This window comes from Sturnira hondurensis, unplaced genomic scaffold, assembly GCF_014824575.4.
Source record: "Sturnira hondurensis isolate 20B ecotype Veracruz unplaced genomic scaffold, ASM1482457v3 Scaffold0010128, whole genome shotgun sequence".
Taxonomy (NCBI): Eukaryota; Metazoa; Chordata; class Mammalia; order Chiroptera; family Phyllostomidae; genus Sturnira; species Sturnira hondurensis.
This window is the reverse complement of record NW_028082759.1, coordinates 15,280,086-15,299,477: the sequence shown is the minus strand read 5'-3', so window position 1 is coordinate 15,299,477 and position 19,392 is coordinate 15,280,086. Positions and strand designations below refer to the sequence as shown.

General features: G+C 42.9%; 1 protein-coding gene across 1 annotated transcript in view; it reads left to right on the top strand.

Annotated features, from left to right (window-relative positions):
* Positions 1-19,392, top strand: part of HHIP (hedgehog interacting protein) — an 84,929-nt gene that overhangs the window by 41,412 nt on the left and 24,125 nt on the right. Inside the window, exons 5-8 of the mRNA XM_037058462.1 lie at positions 14,049-14,200; positions 14,599-14,772; positions 15,216-15,359; positions 18,680-18,801. Of these exons, the coding sequence (XP_036914357.1) occupies positions 14,049-14,200; positions 14,599-14,772; positions 15,216-15,359; positions 18,680-18,801 (592 nt within the window). The remainder of the gene's footprint in view (positions 1-14,048; positions 14,201-14,598; positions 14,773-15,215; positions 15,360-18,679; positions 18,802-19,392) is intronic.

Below are 19,392 nucleotides of genomic sequence, written 5' to 3'. Positions count from 1 at the left end.
ACATGGGGGGAAAAAAACAGTTTTTCCTACCAAAATGAAAAAATTGTAAGTGCTCAGGAGTACAATTGAATTATCACTTTTTTTAGAGCTGACCTCATACATTTTAGGGGATGCATCTTGGTTTGGGGTCAAAGGTCTGACAGAACAATCAGGACATGAATAAATGATTATTAATCCCTGTGTATACTGTTAAACTCCGTTCTCCCCAACAGTTAAGGACCGAGCCCCTACCGCCCACCGCCCTGTGCATGAACTGTAAGCTCGTCCCCACCCTCCACTATGAGGGAAAAAAGACCTGAGAAGGGCACAGCTAGTGCTGCCCGCCAAGTGCTAGTAATTTAAAATTTTTATTTTGTATATTTTCATTGAAAAAGAACCGTTATGAAGTAGAAGTTATAATTCATTTACAGTAGGAAGGAGAAACCAGAAACTCAAAGGTACTAAGATACCTTTGCACCAAATCTCATGCAAAGTTGAAGAGCCTGTAGGTCAGAGAGCGGGGACTCGAACCCAGCCCCAGGCTGTGGGACCCACGCCCGTTCCACTCTGTGACACATGCTCTCAGAGAAAGCTCCCCAGTGAGTGCACAGACCCTGGTCCTCTTTCCTGACATTTCCCTCTTCCCGAAGAATAACACTCAGCGAAGTGTCTCTCTGGGAGACGCTGTTCTTTCTTTCCTTGGAATTTTCTTCCATCTCTCTGGCCACTGGAAGTCTTGGCCTGAATGTACATCCTCAGAGAGGCTTTCCCTGATGCCATGGTCTGCACTAGACTCTGCCAACCTGCTTTCTTGTAACACCCTATTCTTCCCTTTTATCGTCCTCTTCAAAACATATGTATTTACCTGCAGGCTTACTTGTTCAAAGTCTCTTACCCCAACTAGAATACAGTAGCCCGGCCACGGCATGTAGTAACAATGCTGACTCCTATCCTGCAGGAACAGCGTTCCCTGGGCCCACTCGACACTGTCCATTAGCTACTTCCCAACAGCCTATGGGGGAAGAAGTGCACCCCCCCTCAACCCCTCTATGTTCTGAAGGTGATAAAACTGAGACACAGAGAAGCTAAGTAACCTTCCCTGTCAAACAGCTAACAAGTGGAGAAGCCAAGTTGCAAGCCTAGGCAATCCACAGCCCTGAGTCCATAACCTGGAACGTGAATGAATAGCAATTGGGGCCCAATGGCATGGAAGCAACTGGCTTACCACCTTGGCTGCCGGATGACTGAGTGTAGTACTGGAGTCTGGGCCGAGGACTGCGCAGTAAGCGAGGGTGGATGGCAATGACCTTGCAGATGATGCAGTCAGTGGGCCTGGTGTTCAGGAGGCTGGAACCTTTACAAACGCATCATTTGCCCCAGAGTAGAACCAGGAACTGGTCTCTGTGTGGCGATTCTGTGAATGAAGATAGTAAGAATTAATGCACCATCCGTTTTGTCCAGATTGCTCTACACGTTAAATGATGAACATGTTAGGAAACTGGTCTGTCACTGGCTCTTCATTAACTAACAACACAATTTCATGCAACTTGAATAACAGAAATTTCCCGAAGGTCTGACTTTGGCCCAAAATTATATTATTCCTACATATGTAAAGTACATTTCCACTACATTAAGAATTCTAGGGAACACAGCTTTCTTTGCATTGAAAATACCTACCGGTAAATCTCCCATGGAAAAGGTAAATAGCCAGACACTCTCCTCCTTAAAATAAACCTTCATGTATTTAAAGAAGTTAAGTGTACTCACATTTTTTTTCAAACCCAAGCCTCCTCCTTTAGTCTTTCTTTGTAAATCCCACTCTGATTTTATCATTATTTTTCTACCTTTAATATGGACTCCAGATTTTTCAGTTACCTGCAATGTGTAACTTCCCACACTTATTTCATCGGAATGGAATAATGTGGTAGTTTCCTGATTAAGGAAAACATGAAACTGCAAAGCTTTATATTTTAAATGTTACATAATTTAATGTTAAAGATGCATTTTAAGAAGTATATATTGTTTTTATTCAGAATTTGTGTAAGTACATAATATACCAAACATCAAAAGGAGTTGCTCAAGTTAGATATCTGAGGTATGGCAAATGTTTGCTGTCTAAATGTTGATTTGTAACTAATGATATTTTGGAATTAGAATGATTTTTTTAATGTAAGAATGGACTGATCATTTTTTAGTCTTTTAATGTTGCTAAAATTCTGCATTTGATCATTTTGTAAAATAGTGGTTAATGAAAATATCAAAGAGCCCAAGAATTTGATTTTGCTCTTTTGGTAAATTGCAAGTTTAACTGACATATAAATCACGTAAACACAAACTCTGCTCAGAAAATAATTTTCAAAGTACCATAATTTTTATGTGACCTTGAAGTTCCAGCCATCTATTACATAACTTCTCAAGAGAAGTTACATAGAGGAAACCTCGTATTTTCTTAAATTTATTAGTGCTTCTTGGTGGTCTAAACTGTTGGGGGTTTTTTTTCAAGGTTTCTCTTTCAAAGCAATAATCTTACTTAATTGTTTAATGTTTGTTCTCATCTAAGTCAATTTGAATTCTTCTTTGGAGTAACAATAGGAAATACATCATAACACAGAGTAGGGAAACATTACTAGGAAACCCCAGTATATGAGGGTTATATTTCTGTATAGCGATGTGAAGATAACGCCTTTAGCTGCATGGCCACCACATTAGCCGCACCTCTTAAAAAGTAAACTTTATAAAAGCAAAAGGTCGAATTCATTAAAAACAATTTTGTTCCATTTTCTTACAGGAGAAAAAAAAGTATTTTTCAAACTACAGAAGTATAAATCTGATGAAACTATCAAGGAAACATGTTTTATATTTTTGAGTTTAAGGTTTAAAACAAAACGGTCAGACTTCAGGCCACAAAGATTTTAGCTGTCAAGATGGGAAATGAAATCCTGTGAGTCATTTTACTTCATTTGCTTTTAATACAAAAATTTAATATTCCAAATAATTCCATTAAAAATTTACTCTTATTCTTATAAAAGTTAATAGTCCTTGTGCTTATAAAACTTTTATTAATGCGATGGGAAAAATTATTTTTTTACTATAGGCTCAGTCACCCTAAGAAAGATATTTCCACGCTGCAAGACAACAGAAGGACACCTCTTTTTTCTTACCCATCAAGCAAGATAAATTTAGGGGTTGGGGAGGTGGGTTTGAAAAAGTTAATGCATTTTCTAAATTGTCTCCTTTGTTCCAAAGGAATTTACTTGTTTTTCAACAAGATTTTCCCCGTATTTGTCAATTTAATAACTTTTAAAACTAATTATATTTTAAAAATTATCGTAAGAAGGAAATCCTTAGAAGAGTGAGAAAAGCAAAAATTGAAACTCCCCAAATATAAACAAATATTTCCTTTATCCTGTACCATTATCTAATTTGGGGGGGGATACGTGTATTTTAATGATGTGCGTATTCTTATACACTCCTTGAGAGATCTTATATTCTTCATTAGTTTCTAGTCAGATATCCAAATCTGAATCAAAATTCACTATCTTACTTATATAAATATGTATAGATATTGTTCTGCGGTAATTGTCACAACTGTTTGCCAATATTAAGAATGAATATCCAGATCTTGGAAGTGCGTTTTTACATAGAGTTTGTTTTGGTTTGGGAGAGTGACTTGTGACTTGCCATCGGTATTATTAGAGAACACAAGTGTTGGGGTCGTTTCCACGACACCTTTTCTTTGTTTTCTAAAGATATTACTTAGGTTTAACTTGAGAGTATAAAAACACCATATATATTTTTAACTGAAAAGAAAGTAATATCCCTACCATGGCCAAATATGCATGTTTCAACTCTAAAGTAAAAATTCGGATCATCTCAAGGCTTACAAATCATTCATTAATAAGCCACTGGTAACATATACCATCTTAACCTCCTGAAGAGACACAGACAGATCTTTACCAAAACTATGTGTTGAGCCTGATGCTAAATATAAGTATAAACATGCCTTTCCATGCCTGCAATTTTCTGAAGTCCAAAAGTTCTTTGGATGGTAGGCAGTGAGATAATAATACTTCCTACATAATTTAAATGCATTCTTTATCTGATTAAAATGTAAGGCTGCATATTCTCTACCTCCAAGTCACATTCCCTTCCAAAATCTTGTATGATTGATCATTGGAATTTAAGGATGGCTCTTACGTCTCTGTTGTAGTAGCTATAATTTCAATACAAATACCACATGGGAATTTACAGAGTGACTTTCTTATCTGAGCAACCTTCTGTGGAAGAGGAAGGATATTTACCAAGGAGTTTTCATTTGCCTCTCTCCCCCATTCAATAGCCAAGTGAACTCCTTGAAAGGCTTGTTCTGCTCTATTTTTTAGTGGTATGCTAGGCTTTATGTATGTTTCGTCGAAAAATCTGGTAGGAGATACCCTTTCGAAATTTCATGTTTACTTTCTTTAATTAATGGTTTATGTGATTAGTTAAACCCCAGATTAATTTACAAAAAGATTTGGGTGCTACATGGTGAAAAGAATGGAAATGACAAAAAGTTTAAAACAGGAGAGTAAAGAAAAAAGCAGAATAACTGGAGGGAAAGGATCGAAGGGGTTTGAAGGAGAATAGAAATTCCGCGATGGTGGTCATGGGCTTGGAAGAGCTCATTGCACCCGGCTGGCACCTCCCATACCAACTGGTGACATCACACTGTCTGTTGAAATTGGCCATGGAGACAGTATTTATGTCATGGAAATGTATACAAGTCAGGATTTTTTCCCCCAGGTTGTGTTTTAGCACATTGCTCTAAAACTAAAATTAACCTTTGTGTTAACATCACAGATATAAGCTTTATTATATCTCCCACAAGAGAAAATGGCTCAGCTGTGAGCTTCATTTCATTCCCCTGTAGGGCTCTGGAAACCTCACTGAGAACAATGGGTACTGATGGGGGAAGACAACCTACTCTTTGTTGGTTCATTTCTTCATGTAGGATGTATGCAGTGGGGCGATAGAACAATAGTTTCTATTATTTGTCCTCCAATCACAGACCGTCTCTGCCACTTCTGGTTGTGCTTGTTGAGCAAGATACTCACATCCTTTACCAGAAAATAAGGACATAAAATAGCATTAAACTCTAGAGTTGTTATAAAGTTGAAGAAGATAATGCTTGCTAAATACTTAGCATTCTCTCTGGCACATACTCAGAGCTCAGTGCATGCCAGCCTTTATGACGAGGTCTCTACTGTAGACGAGAACCTTTGTAAGATGCCAGAAACTCCAAGATGAGGCCCTGCCTTCAGGAAGCTTACAGTCGAGAGAACTGATCTAGTTCTTAATTTACCTATGTGAGATTTTGCCACGTCTAATAATACAACTGCCCAATATTGACCCTTTTACAATCTAGTCAAGAGGTGTATACTTTCAAGAATCTGAGGTCTAAGAAGAATTAAACCTGTACACTGTAATAGAAGAATTAAGTGTAGTTACAAAGCTTTTTAGGCTGTCATTTTTATTTCTTTTAAGTTCCCATAAATACCCTTGTCATTTTTGTGAGACCTCCCATTTATTTTCACGAAGTCTAAACACACAAGCATAAGAGCTTTGCTTTCTCTATGTGTTGGCGATTTTTCTATAAATTTTCCTTCTTCAAAAAAAAATTTAGTGCTAGGATTTTGTTTTTGAGAAGACTTTGGACTTTTCATCATTTTACTATTTTGTTACTTTATTATTTCTAAAAGATGTTTCACAGTTTGATTTTATTGAAGCATTTATCTTTTAGAGAGGGTGTTTTGGAAAACTCTCTGGAAAACCACATTATTACTACTTGCCACATATTGAGACAAGTAGTCCCTAGTGTTCAAGCCATCCCCTGATACCGTGTTGGGTTCCTCGGACAGCGCACAGTAGAGGCTCACTCTAACATCCGCTAACCATCACCTACACCAGGCGAAAGACGCAGGTCAGTCCGCTAACTACTACGCATCATGTGTCAAATCCCACAGTTCAAACAGGAAAAATGCAAGTATGAAAATCAATTCGATTTGACAAACATATCACTTATATAAAATAAATCATGCACAGACATTCATTAACTGTTGTGACCATAGTCATTTTTAAGTGTATAACTGAGTGGGCATATACATTTTTCCCTATAGATATGAGACATCAAAAGAACATTAGTATATGACATAAGCAGCAGCTGGGAAGCTGGAAATCTAGATGACGATCACTTCTAGTATCTTTCCTCTGTGTAAGTTGTCACCTAGACCCCAGGTGACTGATTTATTTCGTTTACATTTGAAAAGAGTAGGGAAGAGAACCTCTGAAGAAAGCTGGTGGGACTTTCCAGTAGTTGGTCTCCTTCTAGAATATATTCTGTTCTCCCATTTGTACCTATTCGAATAAGTCTTTGCATTTGCTACCTGCAGAAGATAAAATGTGTAACCCTAAACACACATTTGACACGGACCAGTTGCTATACACCAGGCATTATATACCCCATGAGACCCTTCCTAGAAACGCTGCCTTACTGGGAACCACCTGGCAGTTCTGCATGGGGAGAAGAACCTGTGTCTTTGTCAGAGGAGGGCAGCCACGGTGAGTCTGGGTCTGGCCAGCGTTTGAAAATCTCATGTACTTTCTTAGGGAAACCGGAGTGTGACAGGTATATACCAATTATCAGAAAAAGCCCCTGAAGAGATGAGCTGGTCCTCAGCATTCCGTGGTCAGGAAACCAGAGAATGACTCAAGTAAGTGAAAGATGTACCCAAAAGAAAAGCCAAGTCTGGGAAAATAGAGGAAATTTAATAGGAAGGGGAAGAACTGGTACTGTAAGGCATAGGCCCTCTGAGGCTGGTTTCACCCCCCCCTGAGAAGAGTGGAGGTAAGAAAAGCCAAGAGTGAACAATAAAATGACACAAGATATTTTACAAAAACGTTAAGTTCCAAAGTCGGATTGGTATGAAAGGAAGACTTCCAAATTACTTCATATATTCTTTCACTTCAGTACGGTTATTCATGATCGCCTTCTTCCTACACAGGAAGATGGGCTAAGGAATCTCTGTGTTCTTTCCTGGGTCGGAGCGGGGAGATGGTAATGTTTTCTGACACCAAATAAGATTTTTTTTCTCTCACTAACTGTTATCCAACAGCAATTGGATGTTCAATGCTCCAGCTCAATCCCGACACCATTCTGACACTAACCAGGGGCTAAAGGCTCAGCCCCACAGCTTGCCACCCCTTCAGGTACCAACCACAAATGGGGTGCCCTGGCTGCCCACATTTCTGGCCAGCTGACTACACACTCAGAGTTTCCCTTAAGCGCCCCACCTTGAGCTCCAGAATTCACTGGAACAACTCACAGAACTCAGGAAAGTGTTTTCCCTACTGATACTGATATGTTTTAAAGGCCATGACTCAGGAACAGCTGAATGGAAACAATGCAGGGGGGGAGGGGGAGTGTCTATGCCCTCTCCAGATGAGCCACCCCCTCCAGCACCTCCAGGCATGGACCAGCCCGGAAGCTCTCCATCCCCTACTGCTTGGGGTTTTATGGAGGTTTCACTACATAAGTATCATTGATTAAGTCACTGACTGCTGGTGACTGAACCCAGCCCCCAGTCCTCCCCGCCTCCCAGGAGGTTAGGGGTGGGTGGAGGTGAGGCTGAAAGTTCCAATCCTGTAATCACATTTTTTGGTTCCTCTGATTACCAGTCTCTATCCTGAAGATTGCCAGGGAGCCACCTGAGTCCCCCTTTTAGCATAAACTCCAGTAAGGCTGGCAGGGGTTCGTTACCAATAACAAAACATGCTCCCATCACTCTGGAGCCCCAGTGGTTTTAGGAGCTGTGTGCCATGAACTGGGGCTACAGACCAAATGTATTTTTCATTCTATCCCAGAAACAGATCACCCAACAACTCCCCAACCTAACTGGGGATCCTCAAGGGGGACTGCCTCCTCTCCTGAGACCAAACTAGTTTTTGGAACCCGTAAAAAGCAATGCCTCTCCTTTTCCCCAGGGATAGTGAAGAAATTAGCACTCCACAGTGTTTCAAAACTTATGAACAAAGCAAAAGAATACAGTTTCAGTGAGCTTAATATCCTCCGGTTAGTAGAACTGACACTGAACTCTTGCCTCCTGCGATTAACACAGGATGAGCTTTGCTCTTGACTGAGTTCGTCCCTGACGGTGTCCCAGCCCCACGCTAGCAGACAGCCTCCTCCCCACAACCCTGGAAGCGAAAGCTTACAAAGACAGACCTTTCTTTACATATTGCCTTGTAAACTCATAGGCGAGCTTCACTGGCCAACTCTCTCAGGGTGCTCACTGTGGCCATGGCCGAGGTGGCTCAAGGAAGTCATAAAGAAAGGATCTTTTTTAAAAATAGATGAACGTAGCCAAGTGACAGGCAAAATAATGACCTTCTGCAAAAGATGTCTGCATCTTAATCTCCAGAACCTGTGAGTACGTCATGTTACCCTACATGGCGAAGGGAAATGAGGGTGGCGGTGGAATTAGATTACTAAAGACGGCACGGGGAGATTATCCTGGGTGACCTGGGGGAAGTGTCACATCATCACAGCTTCTGAAAAGTGGAAGAGAGGGGAGGTCAGAGGCATGAGCTGTGCTATATGATGAGGACTTAGCCCACTGCTGCTGGCTCTGAAGATGGAGTAAAGGGAACACAGAAAAGAAATACAGATGGTTTCCAAAAACTGGAAAAGGAAAGGAAATGGATTGTCCCCTAGGCAGGGGTGTCCAACCTTTTGGCATCTCTGGGCCCCGATGGAAGAAGAAGAGTTGTCTTGGGGCCACACATGAAAGACACTAATGAAAACTGATGAGCAAAAAAAAAGTTTTAAATAAATTGACAATTCTGTGTTGGGCCTCATTCACAGCCATCCTGGGCTGCGTGCGCCCCACGGGCTGTGGGTTGGACACCCCCGCTGGAACCTTCAGAAAGGAGCGCCACTCCACTGACACCTGTGTTGTAGCCCAACGAGACTCATGTTGGACTCTCACCTGCAGATTTCAAGGTTATAGGTTTGCATGGTTTCCAGCCGCTATGTTTGCGGTGATTTTTTACAGCAGTGACAGAAAACTAACACAATCTGGGGTTGTGTTTGAACTACCAATTCTAGAACGAGGCTATTTCACATTTCCGAAGAGCTAAAGGTTCCAAACTAAGAGAAGTGAAGGTTTGCACAAGGAGGGGACCACGGTGGTTACCGAGTCCCCCGATGTGTGCCTGCAAAATAGAGATGTGTGACATTAACAAAGGAAATGTGATGATTTGCCTTATAATAAAAGCATGTGTTTTATAGAGTTAACATTACCACCACTCTGTTCTTACGGTAATTCTTAGAAGCTGCTTCATTATTAAGAAGACAACAATTCTACTGGGGGTCTTCACTCATGCCCAGGAGCCTGTGTCATGCACATAAAATAAATTAGAAGACAATCTGACTGTTTGAAGGCGCTGCCTAATTCCTCATGTAATTGAGCTTTCACACAACTAAGCTTTTTTCTTTTCCTTACCAAATTTCAAGTAGAAAAACCTCAGATGTTAATACACTCATTAGCCTTTGCGTCAGAGTTACCCAGCATAGTTATTTATTTTCTCTAATACTTGTCTTTGGCCATGCATGCGTCTGAAAGTGTAGCATTGCTCGACCTCCCCCCAAAAGAAAGTACGGTGGGAACAAAAGGACTGAGAGCTGCCCTTTGTCATCTGCTGCCACCTATAAGCTTCTTAAGGGCAGGAGTTGGTTTCCACTGATTGTCTCAACCCTAGCGCCAAGCACGATGCCTAGCCCATAGCAAAGCATTCAATAAATATTTGTTGAATAAATGTTAAATACAAACTTTTTTTTTTGACAAGGCAAGAACAAGGAATATCTTGAACTTAGCACTGCATTGTTCACTTCAGAGGACGCTTCATTGATTTCCCAATACCATAGGGCTGTTTTGTAGATTACTGAACTGGAAGCCAATCAGTTGCCAAAAGGTCACTAAGAAAAACTGTGCAAAAATGGAAAATGGTGCTTCCAGTTAAGGCAAATTTTAAAGAGGCCGGCAATCAGGAAAAATGGCCCTTAACCCCACTGAAAGTGTGAAGGAGGTGTTTTCTTCAAAACCATATCCCAATGAAAGACTATGCTTTGCAATTTTTCTAAAAAGGGGGAAAAATAATGTACGTTGTGGTATAATCATTTTGTGATTATTTCTCTTTTCAAGTACTAGATACCTTGTTTTCTTCAAAGACCAGGAATGTTCTTAGTCACCTGGTAAGAACTTTGATCTGTCCACCAGGGAAGAGTATATATATCCCAAAAATGTAAGACTAGATCTGAACTTGTACTTACATTAAAGTCATCAATACTCTTTCTTTGGGGGTTTTGCCTTTTTTCTGTTGACCCTGTGAAGTTTATCCTGAGAACTGAATGATAATTGAATGGCAATTAACTACTTACTAAGAGCCCCTGGGGTGGGGGTGGTTATGACTTACTCTGAAACGTGGCTCAATCTCCAAGTTCCAAAGGGTATAGGGACATTATTTTCCCATCATTCAACTCCTTGGTTTTGAAGAGTCATCTGTGCTCGGCGTGGGGCTGTCTAGAGGCTGATGTAGTGGTGGGAAGGCTGAGCAAAGGGGAAGGAACAAGGCTCTCATGGGAGCTGACGATGCTCCGGGGAAGCTACAGTCAGTTTTAGAAGAGCAAAAACAAAAAACCATGACCTGGACACGGAGGAAGCCCTAATGCGTTTGCACATCACTTGCTGCCGTGGTTCTCCACGGCGATCACAGTCCCAGGAGCACAGGAAGGGCTGAGAGCACTCAGTATGCATGACGCAGTCCAAAGTCCGAGATCGGGTGCACATTTGGACACATCGCTGCTGTGCATGTGCGTAAGGATGAACATTCTGGCTGTCAGTTAACAGTTTTCAAGAGCATAGTGTTAGAAGTCAGTGTCTTTTTTGAAAACCATCTTCCATTTGCCATTCTATGAACGTGCTTTCCCCCCCGTTGGCAGCTTGGCCGAACTAATCCCTAAGGGTTCATGCCCTCCAGATGCTCACTAGAAGCAGTTTCATGATTTGACATTTCCATAAACTGCATGTAGTGAGGGGAAAGGATGGGAAGGAGTAAGGAGAGAGTCGGTGACATTGGCACAAGGACTTTCTGAGACCCCGGAGAGCCGGTCGGGCTCTCAGGCTAGGGCAGCGGCCTGGGGGTAAGGCTGTACCCCGCACAGACCCCTGAGACCTCAAATGCCTGGTGATGTTTCTGGTGCTATGGCCTCTGACCCTGGTCCACAGTTCAGCCTTCAATGGCCAATCAGCAGACTTCATGTAGAGCTGGAAAAATGACCCAGACCTCAAAGGTAGGTTTGCATCGGAGAGGTGAGCCTGTCAGTCCTTTCATCCCCTGACTGTTGGAGACCCCTCATTCCGGTCTCTGGACAGTTCAGGGTCATGTTATACCATGTAATTTGAAGAGCTAATTTCAAGAGACACTCTAGGATATTTATACAGTAAGAGTCATTAGTCATGTTTCTTAACCAACCAGAACACTATTTTCTACTTGGACATTGACTTAAAAATATGAATTCATATTTAATGATTAAACAAATGTAAAAGGGTGGAAAGAAAAGGATATACTTATGTGTATATATGTACATGTGACAGAGCATATATTTGGAGAATGTGCTGTTAGTGAATTTGGATATAGGGTGTATGGAACTTCTTTATATTACTCTATAAGTTCTCTATAAGGTTGAAATTATTTTTAAACATTTACATAAATAATATAGAAGTAAAAAATATGAAATCATATGTAATGATTAAACAAACGTAAATCTGATAACCTGCAAATTTCACAATTATTGACATTTTAAAATTGCTCTTTTGATTTATTTCTTGTCATTCGAATGTCTCATTCTCTGTCCATATTTGTCACTTCCATCAATATCAACGATGTCCCCAAATTCCGTCGTGTGATAGGTGACGCCTAGGATTTGAGCCCATCTCTATTCCCAGCAGTCTTCCCTGCAGTCCGTGAATTCTGCATCTCTAGCTCCCTAAAGGCAACCAACGCAGCTTGAAACCTTTGCTGTCCAACTCCAATTGGATTTCAGACAATTTGATTAAAAACTACAAAAGAACTACTTTCAACCAAAGCTTCTCAGAGTGGAACACAAACATTCGTGAAGTGGGCGCACAGGCCTTCCCCTGCACTTGCAGCTTTAGAGGGAAATCCACTGGGAGGAGGAATTAACCACAGACCAAGCCCCACCCCCTGGCCTCATCTCCCCGAGGTCAAGGAGGTTTAAATGTGCAGTGGCTTTTCTCCAACCAAACCTCAGTTACACCTCCTGGCTTTCAAGGTCTCATCAGCAAGGCCAGAGACAGGTGCCTGATGGAAACATTAAAAGCCAACCAGCAACATCAAGTTGATATTAAACTCATCATAACAAGATAATCTGAAAGGTAGAGGCTCATACATAAATCATAGTCATTAGAGCCTTACTCTTCAATGAGATTGTTCTTTTGATTAAAGTTAATATTAAGCATATTCTGATATGCAAATGAAGAGGCTGATTTTTTTTGTTTGACTTTTGAACAATGGTTTGGTAGTTCTGGGATATTCGAGATGACTTTCTTATTTACGTAGTCTTACGGTTCGGATGTTTCCCCTTCGGATGGCACATATCTGAAAGCATTTTTTCCTTTAGTCCAGGGAATCAACAATGTTTACTAAAACTGAGCTTTTACGCCTAAATCTTCAAATTCTCAAGCCTTTGTTAGAATACAAACTCCAGAGAAATTTATGCATTGCTAGTAACACGCTGTTCTGGGGACAAGATGCATGAGAGTGCCTCAGTACTGATCATAATTGTGAGGGGTTGCAGTGTTGGACAGTGTCGGCCCAAGCTTCTGAGGAGCGATCCATAACTTTTATCCGTAGGAGGTGTGTTTTTAATGAGGGTGTGTATAAGGGGATGTACTAGCAGCCTTCGACTTCTATGTCGCTTTTTTCACCACTGTGGGTAACATCAGACGACAGACACAGTGCTCACTGGCTTCCTAGGATATGAACCTCAGTTTGTGATCTAGATAATTTTAGATATTTTGATTCCTTACAGAAATTCCTAGACTACTTGTGGGATAAAGCAAATGCTAAGACCACGTTGAGCTTCAAGCTGAATTAGCAGAAAATAAAGATAAAATGCCTTTCTATTTAGGAACATGATGATGTTTTAATTGGTACAGCATTTGGCATGCCTAATGTACACAGTCTTTGACATTCCCACAATAACAAAAGAAAGTTGTTTGGGATTTTTATTTCCTAGTGTCCCCTCTCCTCGCTCATATTTCTCCCCACCCTCCCAGCCCTGGCTTTTTTCTCTCCTCCCATTTCTCTATCCTTCTATAAAGAAACACTCTGAGCAGTGAAGGGATCCGTGTAAAAATACCTCATTTCTATGTAGATAGGCCAAGGCTGCTTATTACCTCGCTATGATGAACAGACCACCATCGTTGTGACAACTGATGGAGATGCCTCCGGGGTAAAACAAAGGTTTACATATTACACAAGCAATTTAACTGTTTTCTAAACATAATGCCAAGACAGTGGGAGTTGGCAGCCCACACTGCGTTTTAGGTTTTGGAGACTTGGATTAGAAGTGACTGCTGATTATGAACCTTTTTATTTGTCTCCCATGGACTACAGGCAACCTAGTAACCCAGCAGAGAATTCTTCCCAGCACTTAAAACTCGTCGTCCTAGCTTCCCAAAATTATGTACACAAATCACTCGGCAAAAGTAGTGGAAGCAACCTGTGCATAGGTGACCACACAGGGCACCTGGCTTGCCCTGACCCTGAAAGAGTTCCGCAAAGTGAAATGTTTCATAATCCTTTTCTGTGCAGTAGGCAAGGAAGCGAAGAAAAGAGTCTGGGCAAAGATGACCCAGAAGAAAGAAAGAGACTCTTCGGGGGTTCCAGTTGAAACACAACAAAGAACATAATTAACTTCCCGATTCTTTGTGTTTTTCATTGGACTGCAGGGAGGAGATGAAAGAGGACTGCTAAGCCTTGCATTCCACCCCAATTACAAGAAAAACGGAAAGCTGTATGTATCTTACACCACCAACCAGGAGCGGTGGGCTATGGGGCCTCACGACCACATTCTCCGAGTCGTGGAATATACCGTATCCAGGTATCCCTGAAATGCATGCAGGCATAAACATTTTTTAATCCTGTTTTCTCTATATCTCTTCTTTTTGTGTGTCTAGAAATTATAAATAGATAACCAGACGGTGGCAATAATTAAACCCATAAATCTCCACCTTGCTTAAAACTCCACACGGGTCTTGAAAGAGAAATGTGAAAAATAATAGCTTTGGTACTTTTTCCTCAGTTACCTCTCACCCTTGGTGCTACTTCTGAAACTTGGAAAATAACGTAATTTGGGGGTCACTTTTTATTAGCCCCACTTCAAGAACGTGTTTCCTCTTTACAGGCCAGGTGTTCGCTTCCCTAGGTGCACACTCTACTTTCCAGGGGATTCGCCGCAGGCTCTAACAGTCGTCTTACTGTTTCCTCCGCACCACGCAGGAAAAACCCCCATCAAGTGGACGCGAGAACCGCCCGGGTGTTTCTCGAGGTGGCAGAGCTGCACAGGAAGCACCTGGGAGGGCAGCTGCTGTTCGGCCCCGACGGCTTTCTTTACATCATTCTTGGCGACGGGATGATTACACTGGATGACATGGAAGAAATGGACGGGTTGAGGTGAAAAACAGAAAACAAAAAGCAGGTTCCACTTGATGTTAACATGTCTTAAGTGCCCGGAGAAAGGATCAGAGCCAGTGAGCGCGGGGCAGTCTTTGCGCTGTGTCGCCGTGGTTAAAGGCCTTGCTTTGGTTCTCGGTGTCTGCACTTGGAACCCGGAGAAGCAGGCATTGGGTAGCACGTGGCTGGCACAGTTTTGCAAGGCGCCAGGCCAGGCGTGCTGACTCGTGCTGGGTGGTGCGCAGGCAGCCCTGGGAAGCAAGCAGCACCCTGTCCTGTGCCGCCGCCCCGTGCGGCCCTGCTGCCCTCCCCATCGGTGATTTGGAACTTGAATAATCATGTCTCAGAAAGGGGGGCGATCTGCAGAGCAGCCTCTCCACATTTGGCTTAGGTGACGCATGTGACAAAAGCGAAAGCACTTATGTCGTCCTCCCGTTTCTCAGCGACTTTACAGGGTCAGTGCTGCGCCTGGACGTGGACACGGACGTGTGCAGCGTGCCCTATTCCATCCCGCGCAGCAACCCGCACTTCAACAGCACCAACCAGCCCCCGGAGGTGTTCGCCCACGGCCTTCACGACCCAGGCAGGTGAGAACGCCCGCCGGGGTTCAGCACCCGGGAGAAGAAACAGGGGTCCCGGCCCAGGGCAATCAAGAGCACGGTGCGAGGCTGTGCCTCTGAAATCGCACCGGCTCCTTATCCAAGCCAGCAGTCAGCCCTGGATTCTATTAATGCCAGAAGCAGATTTGGACGGCAGATTAGACATATTCATGGAGAAGAATCTCCTAGTTTGGAGGGCTATTATTAGAGAAACACTATTGGCCACGTAATGATTCAGACTTCAGTCTGAATAACGAGGCATAACCACCCTGTGTCTCCTTCCGTCTGTCTAAATGATACTTTCCTTACGCATTAAATAAGGGTAGTAAGAGCTACAAGGATGCTGTCATGATTTAAACATAGCTATAAGTAAAGCATGAAATGGAGTGTCTACACACAGTAGATTTTAAGTAAATTAAAGCTTTTATTATCATAGCTTCACTTAATGTATGTGACAATTCAATATTGACTTGTAAAGAATAGACTAAATGTTGACATTCTTTTCCTTCAAAAAAAATTACAAGTACTAAAGGAATTCTAAATGAAATATTGACTATTTACTATAATGAACCACAAATAAAGCCATACTAAGAAGGATGTAGAGTGAAAAATTGGGGGTACCCTTTAAAAAGCTGTGAAGTCTCACGCAGCCATTCTGTGATGACAGCTTCACCCAGTCCGCAGGCGAAGGGCTCTCTGGCCACATTCATTTGTTTACTAGCTGAAGTATTATTGCTGTTTAATGTTTATTGAGTGTTCACTGTGTGCAAGGTGAGTATGTTTCGAACTTTTTATTTTTATAATCCCTCATGCCCTTCATCTCCCCCCCCCCCACCAAAGTCCAAGTCTACACTTCATTTCCTCTTTGGCATCTCAGCAGATCTTAAACTCTGTGCAACAGGGAATACTGAAGGTGGGTTCAGGATGTGGAGGAAACTGTCACATTCCATTGCTACAGCTCAGGGCTCACAGATGCCACCACAAAGCAGCACTTTGAAGTCAAGCAGCCTGAGTCATCACATCCAACCAGTGCTCGGTGCTTCCAGCAGCTTCCCGAGGGGGATGGGGAGGGCCTGGACCTCAGGGTAAAAGCCCAGGGTGAGGCACCTTACGGGCCTACCTGCGGCAGCACGCCTGTGCAGGCAAGTCCCGCCTCCCCTGGCAGCAGATGGTGGAAGGCACAGTCATGCTTCCCTCCAAGATTATTTTGAACAGAGGAAGATGTAATAAAGCAGAAGGGGAACTAAAACAATGATTGGCTACATGGAAAGCAGACTTTTGTGAGGCACCTTGGTACACAGGACGGAGCTAAGTATCTTACACTCATCACCACCATACGTCTCAGGAGTGCTCCGAGGGAGCTGGCCTCAGCCCCCTCACTTTTGATAAAACTTTGATTCTTTCAGAGCACTTTTAAGCTCACAACAACATGGAGTAGAAAGTACAGAGGTCCCCCGTATACCCCCTGCTGCCACATGTGCCCAGCTTCCCCCACCATTGCTATTCCCCTCCTAGTGTGGTCCATTTGTGACAACTGATGAACCTCCCCTGACTCATCATAACCACTCCACGTCCACAGTTTACAGTGGTATGCATGGTATGTAGGTTTGGACAAATGTATAACAACACTTGCCTACTGTTATGGTATCATACAGAAGTTTCACTCTCAGACTCTTTCTACATAAGAAACTCAAGGTTGGAAAGGTCATGTGGTTCTCAGTGGACCCAGTACTCGGCCAAAGAAAAAACCTGTTGGCTGCCAGCAGCTGAAGGAGGGGGGTGGGGAGGCCTGGCCTTTTCCTGCAGATGTGCTTTCTTGTCAGGAATAGGTCAGACCTTTTTTTTTTTTTTTTGGTTACAGTTTCCTCTTTAAAAAAAAAGCAAGATAAGGGACATTTTCTCACCCTGTACATTTTTAGTTTCACCTTAAGTCACAGTGTGTCCATGTCGTGATCCCTGCCAGGCGCCGTAAGCTGTGAACACTTCCATTAGAGAGGACGGTGCGGCGGGGTGGGGCGGGGGCAGTTGCTGTCACCGCAGAACTGCTGACCCGGCTTTAGCAGGTCAGGCCTGTAGTGTCCCCATGATGAACGGGCTCATCTGGAGGCAACAGTTTTTGTTTTGTTGTTGTTGCTCAAATAATTGCTACGTGCTACCTGAGACCCAGAACCTCCTCTCAGATTTATTTTTTTATTTATTTAATTGCCCCAAGGGCTTTTGTGTGTGTGTGTGTGTGGCCTAAAACAGTGATTTTAATGGATGATTTGGCAGTATCCAGAAGTGTTCTTTTGTTTGCACTACTTTGGAGGAAGGGATTGTGCTACTGACGTCTCACAGGTAGTGACCAGAGATGCTGCTAAACATCCTACGATACTCAGGACAACACCCTGTCCCCTCCCCAAAGCGCCATCATCTGGCCCAATGTGTCGATCAATAATGACAAGTGTGGCAAACCTAAAAACAATGCAGCACTGCCTTCCATATTTGTGAGATCTTCAAAATTATATTACTCAACTTCATTCTTCCCCCAGTGCAAACCCCTCGCGGCTAGCCCCTCACGGACTTGAACACTGAGCAAATAGTGAGCTCCCTGCCAGGCACCGTAAGCTGTGAACCCTTCCATTAGAGAGGACGGCGGGGGGGGGGGGGGGGGGGGGGGGGGNGGGGGGGTGGGGGGGGGCGGGTGCTGCTTGTTTGCCCAGGTGGTACGGAGACACGGGCTGGAGGTGGCTCCGGTCCTCATGGAGTTCACAGTCAGTAACCTACATCACAGATAAATTCTGGTCTGGAACCTGAAGACAAAAGTCAACTGTAAGACCTCCATGGGCGTGGGACCAGGTTTATTTTATTCCCTAAATTCGAGTGCGTGTTTCCCTTTGGTAGAGTAGCCTGCGTCTGAGAATGTAGCAATTCCATGGGAGAGGCACAGAACGAATATTGTCACTAATGTTGTATTTTATGTTGCACACATGGGTGGACACGGCAGCTGACTCTTGTTCTTCCACGTTAGCAGCTCTGTATGCATGTGATATCCCTTCATGACAGAGTACCGAGTGTTTCAAGTCGGTAGGCACATTCACGATGGAGGAAGACACCAGGGGAAATTAAGAAATATTCTCTAGAGATCATAACACTTCAGGAAAGTAAACAGACACATCAGGATGTTCCCTTCAGCCTCTTCTACAGAATCCAAACTCAACAGCCCAAAGGGCCCTTGCTGGCCCACACAGGGTTCCCCCATCAGGGCTTACCAGTCGGAGCTCGGAAGGCGCACGTAGGAACTCATGGGCATCCCGTTTGCTACACAGGTGTGCTGTGGACCGGCATCCCACCGACGTAAACATCAACTTAACAATACTTTGTTCAGACTCCAATGGAAAGAACAGATCATCAGCCAGAATCCTACAGATAATAAAGGGGAAAGATTATGGTAAGTAGAGCATCATTTGTTGGCTATGCTTTAGTTTGGGTTTTATCTTATTTTAGTATATTAATTGAAGAGAAAAGGATTTCTGCAACACGAGCATCGGGAAGGCAGGAGAACACCGGCCCAACAGTGGTGAGGGATGAGACGGCTCCCTTTCCAAAGGTCCTGTGACACTTCCAAGCTCTGGGGGCTCCATTTGGGTGATTACCTTTCCTGCAGATTGAATGGTGCTCTGTAGGTCCCCAAAATTTAATGGACCCTCAAAAGTGAGCAGTTTATATTTTGCTCATCTGCGAATCAAGATGAATACCTTCTACTTATTTAATACGTAAGGGAGAACTTGTCTTAACATCTTATATGCAGAGGAAAAAAACAAGTGTTAAAGGTAAGAAATTTTTCAATAACCAGCATGCTAGTCTTAGCAATTAGGAAAATTATAAGTGTCTCAAATAAGAATGTAATTTTTAAATGTGGTGGGTTATTTTGGGGGGGAAAATAAAGTAATAGCCTTAGAAAAACATGTTACTTACCCAAGTCATGGAAATGAGATGTTTAGACATTCTTTTAATGCCATGACTACTACTTAGAGACATA